General features: G+C 36.9%; 2 protein-coding genes across 9 annotated transcripts; one reads left to right on the forward strand and one right to left on the reverse strand.

The window, feature by feature from the left end:
- The first annotated feature begins 872 nt into the window (after positions 1-872).
- On the forward strand, positions 873-12,003 carry LOC110777675 (probable calcium-binding protein CML22). 8 transcript variants are annotated; one of them, XR_008926252.1, is made up of 7 exons: positions 873-4,031; positions 4,650-5,013; positions 5,272-5,389; positions 5,468-5,619; positions 6,973-7,253; positions 8,867-9,822; positions 11,311-11,449. XR_008926252.1 is itself a non-coding variant. In XM_021982268.2 (5 exons), the coding sequence occupies exons 2-5, from the start codon at positions 10,696-10,698 to the stop codon at positions 11,703-11,705; spliced, it is 705 nt and encodes a 234-aa protein (XP_021837960.2). In that variant the 5' UTR covers positions 9,642-9,814; positions 10,643-10,695; the 3' UTR covers positions 11,706-12,003. The 8 variants fall into 8 exon arrangements, 3 of the variants coding, with proteins under 3 accessions (XP_021837960.2, XP_021837959.2, XP_021837958.2); XR_008926253.1 differs by having other exon boundaries at positions 4,664-5,013; positions 6,970-7,253; XR_008926250.1 differs by having other exon boundaries at positions 4,664-5,013.
- Positions 12,004-12,147: 144 nt separating this feature from the next.
- LOC110777674 (receptor like protein kinase S.2) lies at positions 12,148-15,309 on the reverse strand. The gene has a single exon (XM_021982265.2). The coding sequence runs from the start codon at positions 15,106-15,108 to the stop codon at positions 12,559-12,561; it is 2,550 nt and encodes an 849-aa protein (XP_021837957.2). The 5' UTR covers positions 15,109-15,309; the 3' UTR covers positions 12,148-12,558.
- Positions 15,310-15,555: the final 246 nt, after the last annotated feature.

Consider the following 15,555-nt stretch of genomic DNA (forward strand, 5'->3'; position numbering starts at 1 on the left):
AAATATTGAAAACAGGCGAAACAGTAAGATGCAAGAAGAATTGAAGCAAATGAAGAAGAAGCTAAAACAACAACAAAAAGTAGTCAAAGTTGTAATACAATTAAATGGGGATATTGATGTTTGTAATTTTACTGTTTGTAATCATGAAGTAAACACAAGTAATGAGAAACAAATTCACATTTCATAAATAATTGATGTTGCATAATCTGCACAAAATACCAAACTGGGAAGCATTTCTGTTTTTAGCTTCACTTACAAAACATCTTTGCACCAACTACATTTAATGTTATTTTCTACTCAATGAATATGTGCAAGATCAAAACAGATGTGCAAAAAACTACCCCAAAAAGCATTAGCAGCTATCCAGAAGAGCTTGTGGAACACCACTTCAACCTCCATTCCTACCACAATAACAAAATTTGTTAGGTGCCCTAATATATGTGGACTCATTGGGTGTGGAAGATGATTTTGAAAGAAAACTCATGACACAAATCTTATGAAATCAGCAAAGTAAAGTAAAATAACATCTAAAATACAAGAACCATTCAACAAAGGGGTTTTTATAGCCAACCATGACCAAGAACCACTTTTCAAACACAAAAACTAGCCGTCGGAACATCAGAATAGCTATATTTAAATTTGGGGCATTTGGTAAAATAAGTTTCCTAATAGGGGCATTTGGTGAAATAAGTTTCAGAATATGGGCATTTGGGTGAATTGGAAACTTGGCTAACGGCAGACTAACGGCCCGTTATTAGTAAGGGTATGTTGGGTATTTGTACGAATTGTGAGGGGTATTTTATGAATTATTGAAACTTGATGGGCGTTTGGTGAATTATGGCAAAACTCGAGGGCATTTCATGAAATTTCCGTTCTTTTTAATTTTCTTAAACCCTTTTGTTTTCTTTTGAGATTTTCTCTTCCCTTTTTATTTTTATTTCTCCTCTTTTATTTTCTTTGAGGCTTTTAGTATAAATACCCATTTTTGGGTCATAACTTCATTACCATGTACATAATTAAGCTTAGTTCTCCTTTTCTCTTAGGGTTTAGGGTTTTAGTTAGTTTTTGGAGAGAGAAAGTGAGAAACACAATGGGTTGAAGATGGATTTTGATGATTCAAAGATGGGAGTTAATGATTTGGAGATCTCCATCAATAATCAATGAGAATTTCTTACTTTTCTCTCTTCATAAATTGTCATATTTATTGTTTTATATGTTTCTTGATTAGATTAGTTTCATGTTTAGTCTTATAATTAAATCTTTAAATTATTTGTTGTTTTGCTTAGTATCATGTTATTAGTTATTAAAGTCTTTAAATTTATTGGTTTTATGTTGATTGAGTAGTGTATTGGTTAGGGTTTGGGTGAAAACCTAACAATGATTGATTTGGGTAAATGAGTTTGAATTTGGTGATGTTGCATGATTAAACTATTGTTTGTTTGAGCATACTCAAACTTTGTTGTATGCAAATTAGCTACTTGTGTATGATTTAGATTTTTGGGGTAGTTGACTTTAGGAAAATCGAGGGATCGTGACTTAAGTTGACTATTGTTTGGTTTGTGCTTAACCGTGACCTAAGGGTAGTTGTGTGTAGGGCGGGAGTTCGCATTTGACTATTCTAAGAATTGATCCAAGGCGGGAGTCATTTGGGGATCTATTTCTAACCAACGCATCATTCATACTTTGCTTATGCATCATCATTCTTAATTGTTGCTCGTATACTTGTTTCATTATTGTTGGTGTTTGATCTCATTCCTTGACCATGTTTGTCCTTTGGTAGTTAGTTTAGTTTTAGTTGGTTAGTTGACTTTTCCAACCCTATTCCGACCTAACTTGTTGTTCGATTAGCATAAATTAGCGCACCTTAGTCCTTGTGGATTTCGACCCTTACTTGTCGCTTTACTTGTGTTTAGTGGTTAGTTTAGGTTTTTTTATTTGATTAGGAGAGACTAGTATCGACCTAGTTTTCCCCTCGATCAAAATGGCGCCGTTGCCGGGGACTACGGTTTGCATTAGTTTGTGTTAGTTAGATGAGTCTAGGTCATTGTGCATAGTTCTTTTTGTTTTTCTTATTTATTTGTTTTATTTTGAAAAATTCAAAAAAATGGCATGTTTCTTGTTTCCTCAATTTGAGCGTGAACCGTTTTGGAGGTATTTTGAAAGACTTGAGGAATCTCTTGGAAGTGATCATAGGTTTGATTTGTGGGAGTTATGTGAAATGATTTATGATGGTCTTAATGAACTTACTAGGGGAATGGTTGAGAATATGTTTCATGGTGAATTTCGGGCTAAATCATTGGATGAAGCATGGAATTTTTATAATTGGTTAGCTAGAGATACCTATGATTGGGAAATGACCAATCATGGGACATGTGTTAGGGATTTTCATGTTTCTAATGTTGATTCTAGTTTTTGCATGAATTCCCTTGAAATGTCCCATGATTTCAATAGTGAGCCAAATATGCATGATTCTAATCCCGTTTCCCCTTATTCTCATGTTGATGAGTTGCATTCTAATGTAAATGTTTTTTATGCTTCTTATCAAAGCCCTTCAATTACTTGCAAGAATTTGCATGATCTCCCTCATATGCTTGATTGTGACTCTTCTTCCCTTGTTGATTTTCAAAATTCTATGCATTCAAAATCATCGGAACCTAACTTGGAGCTTCTTCTTGAGAATTGCATCAAAGAGTTTAATTCTAGGGCCAACCAAATAGCCGATTACACGACCTTTCTTGAGGCTAAAATCAATGCTATTCGAAAACCCATAGATCATTTTGCTATTATTGACGATGATTTGATGAATGTTGAGAATGAAAATAAATTGGGAAAGAGTAGTCTAAATCTTGATGGTGGTTTTTGGGATGATGAAGATGTGGAGCATGATGTTGAGGAGAGTGAGGTAGCCTCTTTTGGAGATTGGTTAGTTGAGGGTGTAGAAAATCATGAGCCCTTATTGATTGATGATTCGATTCTTGAGTCTCTTACTCCTATCTCAAGTGACCTTAATTTCACTCCCTTTCCGCTATCTTTAGAGCACCCGTCCTCTCATATCCCCTCTTCCTTGAGTGATTTCTTTGGTCAATGTGGAAGTAAGACATCTTATTTGATGGGTGAGGATGTTTTTGAGGCAAATGATGGTGATTTGGAGGAAAGATCCTTGATTGAGGACCCTTTGGTCGAAAAAGCTTATGTTTTGGAGTCTTGTGATGCGGGAGAAGTTGTTTGTGAAACTCTTGTTTCTACCCCTTCCCCTTATGTCCCATTTTCGAGAAAGCTTGGCCTAGTTCCTTCATTTCCCATCTCAATCCCTTTTTCTTTTCTCAAAACATCTTCATTAGATGATAATCTTGCCTCCATTGTCCTCAAAGTTCCCAATTCAATCATGCTTAAGGAAAAGAGTGAGCATAAATTAGCGCACCTTAGTCCTTGTGGATTTCGACCCTTACTTGCCGCTTTACTTGTGTTTAGTGGTTAGTTTAGGTTTTTTTATTTGATTAGGAGAGACTAGTATCGACCTAGTTTTCCCCTCGATCAGAAAGTTGCCTTCAATTAATCAGATTCTTCAGATATTTGTAAGCAGTGAGCACCATGATTAGATATAAAAGAAACTCCCATTTCTTTCATAGTCCGAGCTTGAATGTTTTGTTTCATCTCATTGAACCTTTTGCTCTATGCCTCTGGAACTTCTACAGAGCTTAATGATGTTGACATGTTGTTTATTATTATATGGAAATCAAGGGTATTGAATTAAAATTGTTTGATTTTAATGCAAGGATATCTGGAACCTCTTTTATGTTGCAGGTGACAAAACAATACAATGGTGGCTGCAAAACAACTACTAGGATTGAACGATCCTGAAGAGAAGATGAGATTACTTCGGCTAGAGCAAGAGGAGGTTGAGAGAATGGAGGCGGACTAGCTAGAGTTTGAGGAGAGAGAAAGCATTGGAGATGGAGAAGAAGAAGAGGTAGCAAGAAGAATAGGAAGAACAAGCGCAACTCGAAGAAGAAGAATCTTAGAGAGGGCTGGTTGGTATTCTTTACATTTTTGTTATATTAAGTTGTTGATTTAGTGGCTCTTGAATTTGAGATTGAGTAGAGAGTAATATTGAATCAAAGTGACTGAATTTTCTGGTATCATCATAGTTTAATGAGATCTCGCTTTTGATCTTTTGCTTGTACTTGAGACTTGAGAGACGATTAACCAATATTTTTATTGCCATAGTAATTGGAGAAAATATTAAGGTGTTAGATTGATGTGTTCAACATACAATGATAGGGTGACGAAAACATTTTATATGTTAACATTTCAACCGTGTAAAAAGAACATGAAAGCTGTCATTGATTTAGGTGGTAATGCTGGCCTTACTTGTGTGAGCTTTCTCCAGTATTTGTTTGTATAATCTATACTACAGAGTATTCTTTAAGGTGCTAGACTGTTTGTGTTCTTTTGTTAAATCCGTTAAATGGATACTAGGTTAACAATGAGAATGATAACTAGGTGAATGACGATATAGCCTTAAATCATTTCTCTTCCTCTTTTTAGTTCTTGCTTGAATCACAAAGTTTCCTTTGTGGAAATTGTCTGGATATTTGAATTTTGCCTTCATTATAAATAGATTTTACATTTATTATTTAATTTATCAGATACGCTGCACAAGATAAACAATTGCAGCAAAAGGGAAAAGAAGATGATGGGGATAGGCATCTGATTCAAACAATAACGAAGAATAAGAAATATAGTGTGTCGATTCAGGCTAATGATGAATATGATTATGATGGGGCACCAACCAAAAAGAGAAGGAGAAAAGGTGCAGACCATGAGAACAGATCACATTCTGTGCAGAATCTGGTGAAGCACATTGTTACTCAACAGGAGCGATGCTTATGCTGTTTTGAGAACCCAAAGAGACCTAAACATCTTGTTGTAGCTATAGCAAATTTTACATACCTAATGCTACCGCACTTCCATCCAGTTGCCCCTGGCCATTGTTGCATATTAACATTGCAGGTACGGTCTGTTTCTCTATAAGTTGACCTTGTTTTTAGCTTTCTGCTATTTGTGTAGCAGTGTATTCATTTTATTTTCATTTATTTAAGCACTTCAGATTTTAATGCAAAATGTAATGGCTTCATATGTTACAGTGATCATGCCATTGTTTGTGTTATGTTTGCTCCTGAAAACAGTTAATGGCTTAAAAATACTACATAGTATATAGGATGTGCTATTTTTAATCATTACTCTGTTCGTGTTTTTGGTCCTTCTCAGGTGCCATTCCAGTAGAGTTCAGATGTCTTACCAAGCTTGAGGTACTGGATTTGAGCGGCAATTATTTGACTGGATTGGTTCCGGCAGAGATTGCAGACATGGAGTCACTGAAACGATTGTGAGTGCCGTTATGAAATCTTACCAATAAGTTTTCATACTTCAATAATAAATAACCATATTCTATTTTTTGTTACAGATTACTTAGTGACAACAACTTCAAAGACACCATCCCTCCGGAGCTTGAGGAGCGTAGCCAGCTGTCTGAGCTGCAGTTTATGAATACCTTGCATCTGTTACCAACAGAAAATTTGGCCAATGCACATCCGCACTGATCTTGTAATGAGACAGGTATTGTCTTTTTGAAACTGTCTTGTTTTTTCTAAAGCAAATGTTGTAGCCCTAAGGAGGGATATGTATAATAAGCTTAAACTACACTGTAAAATCAGTAAGTATTTCTTGTGAAAAGTTTCAATGATAAACCTTATGATAGTATAATGCTAGGGGTTTCGAAGTTGTGTGCAAACATGTAGGTTGATTGATTTTCATGGTTTAATACTCAATAGCTTAGAATTAGTGTATGGGTCTAGGAGTTCACTATCAATTTTGAGTTGATTTTTTGTGAAGAGTTGTGATTAAACGTGTTTTGGTTAGTATTATGCTAGGTGAGTTTTGAAGTTGTGTTCAAATATCTATGTTGAATGAGTATGTCGTGGTTTTCTACTAGGTTGACAACAATATTTGCAATTCCCATCATCAGTTATATAAAAGTACATTTGTTGCTATCATTAAAGGTGTTTCGGTTAATAAAACTTAATTATTATCATTCTCGGACAATCGGACTGTTCAATGGACCTTTTTGATAATTTAAAATTATAAGAGAGTTTGAATTGATATAGAAAAATGTATGCTTTGCGTTCATTAGCTGCTGAACGATGTCGCTTGAGTGTCCACTGAAGAGTACAAAAGAAGCCAATATCAAAATTAAATAATGCATAAGGGGTATGCTCTCTACATAAGAAAGGAGCAAGGAGGCAACTAAAATCGAATTTAGGTTTAGACTAGATGTAACTACCGTCTACCGTGTTATATTGTTGATGATCACTTTCAGAGTTTTAGGACATCTGAACTCTGATAAAACGTAAATATTTATCAGATGACAAAGTCTACAGAATCGCTACAAATCAATAATTATAAAAGGGAAAAAAAAGAGAAGCTGCTACAAGACATTCGGTCCGTTTTTGTTGAAGGATATGGAGTTTCTAATGATTGGTTGACCTTGTCTCGCCTGCTATAGTTTAATGCAGATCTACACTATTTATGGTTTGATTATTACTACTTTGAAATGAGGTTGAGGTTGAGGTTGAGAAGGGGTTTGTTGCATAATGGTTTTGAATGTTGGGTCGTGTTTTATTTAATTAAGAATCGTTCGCATGTACTTTCCCTTTAGGCAACGATACAATAAAAAATTTCTTCATCTTGAGTACGGAATATTACAGGATATTATTCCAAAAACGTCTAAATGCAGTTATTTTAGTTTTGGAAATATAGAGTAATAGAGAAATAGAGTAATTTTTTCCTGGAAAGTCGTAAACGTTTAATAGAGAAATAGATTAACTTTAGTTTCGGAACTAGAAATTTCTACAATATAATATTGTATTGTTTTTCTATCTGGTGCGGCTTTGCTCTATGATCTACTAGCAGGGAACATAACAATACTGAGAAGGGCTACAAAAATCACGCATAAGGCACAGACGACCATTGCTCTCTCTGCCAAGTGACATCTTTGTGCAACGATCGTCACCTCTAAGACCGAATTACCAGAAACCCACAATTAACATCCGTCATGCATGGGTCTTTGATCCTAAGAGCTTATATTCAGACTCAGATGATCTCAGATTTGTCGAAGACACTGTCAACAACACCAAGTTTCTCCCAGGTGTAAACCTGTGGTACAATATCCTTCCAGAAACGACATGCTCTCAGTAAGCTTATACTGTTTCACTTATTGCACAAGTATCTATGATTGCATATGATGTGAGATAAATGTTGAATCTTATTGCTATCTTTTATTTTTATTTATGGCAGTTACATAATTTGAGAGAAACAAATATGGGGATTATACTTGTACGGATTTTATGTTGGATACAACTTGGCTCAAACTTATTTTTGGTGTTCAATTATCCTTAATACTCTTCTTGCTCAAACTGCAATTGGTGATTTTTGCCTATTAACCCTTGGTTGATTTTTGTGAAAATATTTTTCTGTCATTTGGGTGACTGAGGGTTGCAGTCTGGAGTCTGGAGTCTGGAGTCTGGACTGGAGAAAAAGAGAGAGTGAGGGAGGGAGAGAAGGAAGGGAGAAGGGAGATAAATGCTCTCATTGCACACCACATAGTTCTCTTGTCCCTCCTAGCCAAGGTAGGTTTCTAGAGACATAAAACGACTACTTATGTGCCATAATCCTCCAGGAAATGCACCATACTCCCACTGAACTAAGTGTCATAAAAGCTTCATATAAAAGTACTTGGTCCCAACACTCTAGAAAGGGGGTCAATGCTCTTGAGTCTGAATATATAGTCTCTAGATTTCGTTGCCTGATATAGTGTTTTGATGATCCTACTGTTACGTGTTCTAGGGATTGAGTACTATGTAGCAAATTGTTCTATATTGCAAGGTCGCTGAAGCTTTGTTTTCATTTTCTCATTATCTTCATTTGCCTTGCCAAGTTTATCAGGATTGATCTGTGCTAACTTATTATTTTGGGTTGACCTAAATTTGGAATTTGGATTATTATAAAGGGATGGAGGGAGTTAATTAGGCATTTGAAGACTGTTATAGATTAAAAAATGTTGGCACTTGCATTTATTTTGTAAGCTTTTGCAACTGATTCATTGTTAGATACATGTGTCTTACTGTCTTAGTAGATGGAGACAAGTATACAACTCTCCTCTCTGTCTTTACCTACTGAGTGATCTTCCGGTCATGTTCTTGTTGTTGCTTCATGTTAACATTTAACAAACAAACATAAGAACCCTTTTGGTGAGTCCTGGCCTTTTTTTGGTCTTTACTTACTGTGGGATCACAGATTTGTGATTTTTTAGGTCCAATGAACAAATAAGTGTCAAACTTGGGGGGCGTTTGGTTCAAACGGGGTAAAGGGAATCAACCCAAGAAAGGGATTGGAAGGGAATATAAAGGAAAACCCATTGACATAAGATGTTGTTTAGTGTTTTTTTGTCACTCAAATTCTCTTCCTTCTCTCACTGTTGGAAATGCTCAATCAGTTGAAGATGGATAATGCAGGGGTCTTAGAAATGTGCAATGGTTTATGCATAATTTAGTGGCCCATCTTCCTGCTGCGATAAGTTTGTAAGAGTAGGATACTTAGTTTTGTTTTGAGATTTGTGTTCTGTGCTGGTCTATGTACTATGCATTTTTTCGAGTGAGCAGAGAACATCAAACGGTAATAATGTTGTGAATGTGCATTTGTTTCTGGATACGAGTCTGCTTGGTCAATCTTTTCCAATGTTCTTTTACACTGTGATAGCATGTATTTCATACCTTATTTTCTAATTCATCATATTGGTGCCTTGCAGATTCCTATTGCGCTTTTGGCGAAGGACAACAATGGGAAGCATCGGGAATTGATAAAGAGAATAGAAGCTAATCCATATATGTCATGTGATGTCGATAATGTTACACTTCTTTCAAAAGTGTTATCAAGTTCGTGGTTCAAGGGGTTCCCGAGAAAACGCAAGTTAGGTGGAGCACATAAGAATAATCTTACATTGTGATAACATAGATCAGTTGTTAAACTAAATACTTTAGCTATAATGCATTAACCCTAGGCTGTTTGATTTAATTCAATGTTTGGTACCTCTCCTTATCAAGCTTTAAGACATGTCTTGATCAATCCAACATAGTGAACATTGCTTGAAAGGGAACTGAGATGGATACAATATTTTATGTTGGTCTGTCTTCTATATATGTTAGCGGTTGGAGAATTCATGACCGAGATCAAACAAGTGGCCCTAACTTCAGAATTTTCACCGCTAGAAATTGACCAATATTGTACAAATCTAAGAATTAGTCAATTATGTTTACCGGAGGAGGGGGGAAACAAGTTACGTAAATGGTTAGACGAGGTAACACAAATCAAAATAGATGGATGAAATGCTGCGGAGAAATGGTTAGTTAGGTGAATCCAACCCTAACATATTCACGAAGGTATAAATGAATCATGTAATATTTATCTAATTGTTATTTATTTTTCCGGGGATTTTCGCTAATCGTTGTGCCTATTTTCTAATATGATTTTGACAATTAATTTATATATCAACAACTAGTAATCAACAAAAAGAAGAGAATCATATTCTAACTTGTTATAATCAACAAAGGATTCTACGGAGTAACTTTGTCTTTTCTATTTTCAAGGATTCTTCTTGTATTTTATCTTATAATCTGCACCTACTGATTTCTTCATTTGCTGAAACAAACTGCTTAACAAAGGAGTATCCATAAGGACTTCCCGGTGTTCGTCTCAGGTACTGAGGTATATCATATTTTCATGTAATTTGTGTTCTTCATTTGAGAATTATGTCCTAATTTGTGCTCTTATAATACTGTTCACATAAATCAATCCGTAGTAGTAATCGCAAAATGATAAAACCAATCACATACATTTGTATTTCCAAAAATAATATACACCAGAACACGAGTACTCCATGGTAATTATGGACGGAGGAGGGGGTGTTCGTATTATCTAAGCTACGATTCTTAATGAAGAAACAAATGATGATTTTTTTTAATTTGGAATTTGGAATTTGGAATTTGGAATTTGGATTTGGAATTTGGAATTGAATAATTGGGAAGACCTCTTTCCAATTCCACCAACACCCACTGTTCCCTCCTTTGCTTATTTGTTGGTGGAGGTGAAGGTGCCTTGTAAGTTTCCACTTTCCACCACTACCTTTCCCCTCTTTCGTTCTCTATTTATGCTTTTCACTATCCCCGACTTGCAAACACAAACTTTTTGAAGCCATGGATAGATCAACTTCACCCCCTGGTAAATAATGTCTACTTCCTCCTCCTTTTTGCATTCATTTCTTCATTATGTTGTTATATATTACTGTTTACGTAGTTTTTGACAAGCCAAGCCCAGATGAATTCACAAGTATTTTCCTTACTTTCCTTAACAACCAGATACGAATATATACTGCATCTAAAATTACCAATATTCCATACCCAGAAATTCTCTTTAGTTATGCTTGCTTCATTTTGCAACTTGAGAATTTCTTGGTTGCTTCTGCTTTTAGAAACGGTTTCCAGTGAATCTCTGCTTATATGTCTGTGGTTGTCAATTAATTTTCAAGGGAGGTCTCATTCCTGTACTTCTCTTAAGTCCATCGGCAACAAAGTTGGAAGCATGTTTTGCTGTTGTGGTTGCAGTAGTATTACTAGTAATGCTAACAAATATAGGAGGTTGGATGCCAAGCTGGCAAGGAAGATAATTGAGCTTAGACAACAACCTTCCAGTTCGGGACACAAAAACAAAAAATTCAGATCAATTAATAGTGTCATTCTGAAGTTTCCACAATTGAAAGAGCAAGTCAAGAACCTTAGAGGTGTGTTTGAGCATTACGGTGAGTTTCTAGCTACCATGCCTACCAACAGTGACTTTATTTGCTTTCTCTTTTCGCAATAAAAATGGACTACTTATCGTCATCTTCCTCTATCAGATGAAGATTCTAATGGAAGTATTGATCGTGAGGAACTTAAGAAATGCTTGGAGGAATTGCAAGTCAACCTTACAGAGCAGGAGTTTGACGATCTTTTCTATTCGTGTGATGTTGATAGGAGTGGTCACATACAGTTTAACGAGTTTATTGTTCTCCTCTGTCTCATTTACCTCTTAACTAAACCTTCCAGCTCCACTGAAATTGTATTCACAAAAACTTGATAGTAACACTATTCCGTAATTTATGTAGATTTCATCTTGTTTCCTAAGTGCTCATGTTAACCATTTGATACTTCACTTCAGGTATCAAGGATGGGATCACCCCACTTGGAATCAACCTTTGACCAAATCGTCCAAGTATTCTTCTACATGGACAAAAATGGTGACGGAAAACTTAACAAGAAAGATATGGTTGTGGCATTTACTGAAACTTCTTCGGAGAGATCACCTTCACATGTCACTAAGACTAGATTTAGTATGTGGATACTTTATTTCTCGACTTATTGTTAATCTCTTGCGTCTGACCCTTTTCTCTTTTTTTTCTTCTCTTTTTCTCTTGGGATTTGACCTTGGACATATTCGCAGTGGAGATGGACAAGGACAAGGACGGGAATGTCAGTTTCAGAGAGTTCCTTTTTGGTTTAACTAGTTGGCTTGGGATCGATTCTGATGAAGAAACTCCAGTCGCTGATGAGTAACAGTTAAACATATTGTCAGTATAGCAGAAAATTCAATTATCAGAACTTAATAACATTGAATTCAGGTCAGAATAGTGTGTATCTATTATCTGTCTTAGACGTGAGAAATGCATATCCAGAAATGCCTTTGCTGACTCTTCCTCGTTTGTAAATTGTAATGGCTGAAAACATGAAACAATGCTGCATCCTGATTCCTGTGTGTTTTTTATTAGACTTGGTATGAACAATGACACTCTGAAAATGCACAATTTTCTTGCATTATCATCAAAGAATCATAACATAGTAAATTACAAGGATCCTTTTAAAAAGTTATTTGCTGATAGATTGAGGAACAGTTACAGTTACAGTTACAACAATACTACAACAGTATTTCATATAAACTATGCGTAGGCTTTATAATGTAGAACTTTAAGAATGGACTTCAATCAGTTACTGGATCACAAATAATTCATGTATTGTATAAATTTAAATGGTAAAGTAACAGAGCACAAGAATTATCATTCATCAGTGGCAGGTTGTTAAAGATAAATATTTCCAATAGAAATTAAAAGTAACACCCTATCATAAATCAATCCAAAAGTAAAGTTCCTTCTATAAGATAGAAAAATATATGAAATGCAGTAAGAACTAACTAAGAAAATGCACATTTTCTTACAGAAGTAATGAAAAGGAACCCAAGTAATGAACCACAAGGTTCTTACTAATTGTAGCTGCATCATGTATAATAAATAAAATTTCCGGTGGCTTGGGAAACACCTACAAGGCTATAACTATATCAGATGTAGTAGGGACAAAGAGCAAAATTTGACATACACTATATATATAGGGTGTAGTATAGTATCCCCGGTGGTAGTTATTGGATCCCCAAGGCCTGGATTCGTCTAACCAATGACAATGAATATGCATTTGCTTGTTTCCATTCTTCTATTCCCTCCATAGACCCTTGAATGAAGCATGAAGTATTACCATTGAGTATGCTGACAATCTGTCTCATACTTGGTCGTGATTTTGGACTGGAATGTGTACAAGCCAGTCCTAGTTTTAGCAGTCTTACAAATTCCTGAAGCTCATACTCCCTATCTAACTGAGGATCTGCCAACTCTTCTAAAGGCCTGTCTGTAGCCTTAAATTCACGAATCTTCTTGACTAGTAGCACTTCAGGATGTCGAAAGTCAACAGCCATCTGTCCAGTAATCACTTCAAGTACCACAACACCAAAGCTATAAACATCAGCTGCAGTGTTTGCTTCTCCAGATTCCATGTACTCGGGTGACATGTACCCAAAGATCCCCCGAACTGAATTATCTGTGCTGGCCACATGATGCCCATGCTCATTTCGTGTCAAGAACTCAGCAAGTGCGAAGCTGGTGAGCCTAGGATTCATATCTGGATCCACAACTATGGAAGAAGAGGTAATATTTCTGTGGATAACTTGTTCATCCCATTCCTCATGGAGATAGACAACTGCTGATGCAAGTGATGTTATTATATTGTAACGTTGATGCCATTGCAAGGCTTTGCAGCTGTTATGGAACAACATGTTGCTAAGGAGTCGACTGGCTAAGTAATCATAGACCACCAGCATTTCTCCTTGTTCTGTGCACCAGCCACGGAGCTGTACAAGGTTGCGGTGACGAAGCCTTCCTAAATTATGGAGTTCTGTTGAGAACCGGGCTCGTAGAGCAGGGCAAGTCTTCATTCCAAGCCGCTTGACCAGGACATGATGGCGGTTTTCAAGGAAGCCTTGGTAGGCAGTTCCAAAGTCCAGCTCAGCCACCCTGTGATTGTCTGAGAAATTGTTGGTTGCAGAAACAATCTCTTTGAAAGAGATCTCTCTTGGTGTCTCAACTACTGGAAGGTGAAAAGAGTTTTTATCAGGCACACTCTCTATATCTGTGTATGAGCTCTCAGACTTGCTGTCTTCATCAATATCTTGAGCTGTTACAAATAAGGTTTTTCCAGCAGCTGTAATATAGATGGTTGAAATGGATGATGTAGAGACGGTAGTAGTACTACTGGTGGGTTTGTATTTGGTTTCAGACGAGCTGCTGCTAGACAAGGAAATATACAAAGGATGTGTCTTAAAAGAAGGAAGAGATGGAAGTTTGCCGGAGATGTTTCCACAGAGAGCATCCAGAACCCATTTGATGTCAGGGCGTGATTTGGGAATGTGATATGTGCAAAGGAGCCCCAGATGGATCAAACGTTCCATTTCAGAGAGCTGGTAAGATCCATCAGGCAGTCGAGAATCTGCAGCTAGCAGCAGGCTGCCATCATCAGCTAACCTTCTAACCCAATCCAGTAAAATGATCTTATCATCTGCATAAGTGAGATCAATGGCTCGTCTTCCAGAAGCAACTTCCAAGACTACAATCCCAAAGCTAAAAACATCAGACTTGGCAGTTGCAACATAGCGCTTCTGAAAGCTTTCAGGGGGCAAGTAGCCAATTGTTCCGCCAATCTTGCTGGTCTCTGCTAGCCGAAATTGATAATCTGATGATCTCCTGGATGACGAGAGGAGAGAGGGAGTATTCTTGTGGTCGTGCTCGAGCCAACGTGCGAGGCCAAAGTCACCAAGCCTAGCGTTGTAGTGGGAATCGAGCATGACATTACTAGTTTTAATATCCCTGTGGATGATCTGAGTCTCGAGCTGCTCATGGAGATAAAATAAGGCAGCAGCCAAACCAAGAACTATATTGTTCCTCCTTTTGAAATCTAGAAGAAGGGAATTGGAGGTATTCTTAAAGAGGACCCTATCAAGACTGCGGTTAGGCATGTAATCATAGACAAGGAGCAACTGATAATCATGGACACACCAACCCCTTAACCTAACCAGATTCCTATGGCGTAAGTGAGCCACGGCAACCAACTCAGCTGCGAAAGTCTTGTCGATGCCATTGTTGAGAAGATCAGACGATGGTTTATTATCAGTAGTAGTAGTAGTAGTAGTAGTAGTAGTAGTATTGAGCAAGCACTTGACAGCAACAAGAGTGCCGTCACTGGGTAAGAGAGCTTTAAAAACCCTGCCAAAACCGCCACTACCAAGAACTTGGTCGTTGCTGAAACCGTTGGTTCCAATATAAAGCTCAGCAAAACTGAACATTTTGGGGTTAGTCATTTGATTGTTATCCATCTTGATAACTTGAGAGAATTCTACTCCTCTCATGTCGTGAAACACTGCTTCTTGGTGTTGTTTCATCTTACCGCATAATAATGAACCAGTGATGAGCAGACGCGTTAATGATCTCCGGAGCATTGAAACAATCTGATCATGGCAGCTACTCATGATGCTCGTACGCCCTTTGGATTCATCAGGTATATTCTCTGCCTCCGCCTTGGTCTCGGTCTCGGTCTCGGTCTCTGACTCTGTAGGGAGGATGTAGCACAGTCGATTCAGACCCATTTTCTGGTATTGCGTATATAAATGAAATGATTAAATGTTCCGTATATAAATATAATGGTGGTAGTGAATGGGTGATTAGGAGAGAATGAGTAGAAAAGGGGCAACCAAGAAAATGATGAGCAAGAAATGAGATAAAAAGTCGAAATTATAAAAGTAAGAAATCCTAATCAGGTGCATTTCTAGAGCTGAAACGACGCGCAATATGACGAGTATTTACAACTACTTTTTTTTTAGTTTATAGAATTTGGAGGGAGTGGGAGTTGGAGTTGGAGTTGGAGTTGGAGTTGGAGTGCTTTTATTCAACCTTGGTCTGTGGGTTAGGTTTATGTGTTGAATTACTTGAGTTGAGGGATGTCATCTAAACCTTATTAATGTTTATGTTAATGTGAATATTTCCCTACAACATTTGACATTTATTCACATGTTAGTTTCAAACTCACGGACACA

The sequence above is a fragment of the Spinacia oleracea genome, chromosome 1 (genome assembly GCF_020520425.1).
Source record: "Spinacia oleracea cultivar Varoflay chromosome 1, BTI_SOV_V1, whole genome shotgun sequence".
NCBI classification, from domain to species: domain Eukaryota; kingdom Viridiplantae; phylum Streptophyta; class Magnoliopsida; order Caryophyllales; family Amaranthaceae; genus Spinacia; species Spinacia oleracea.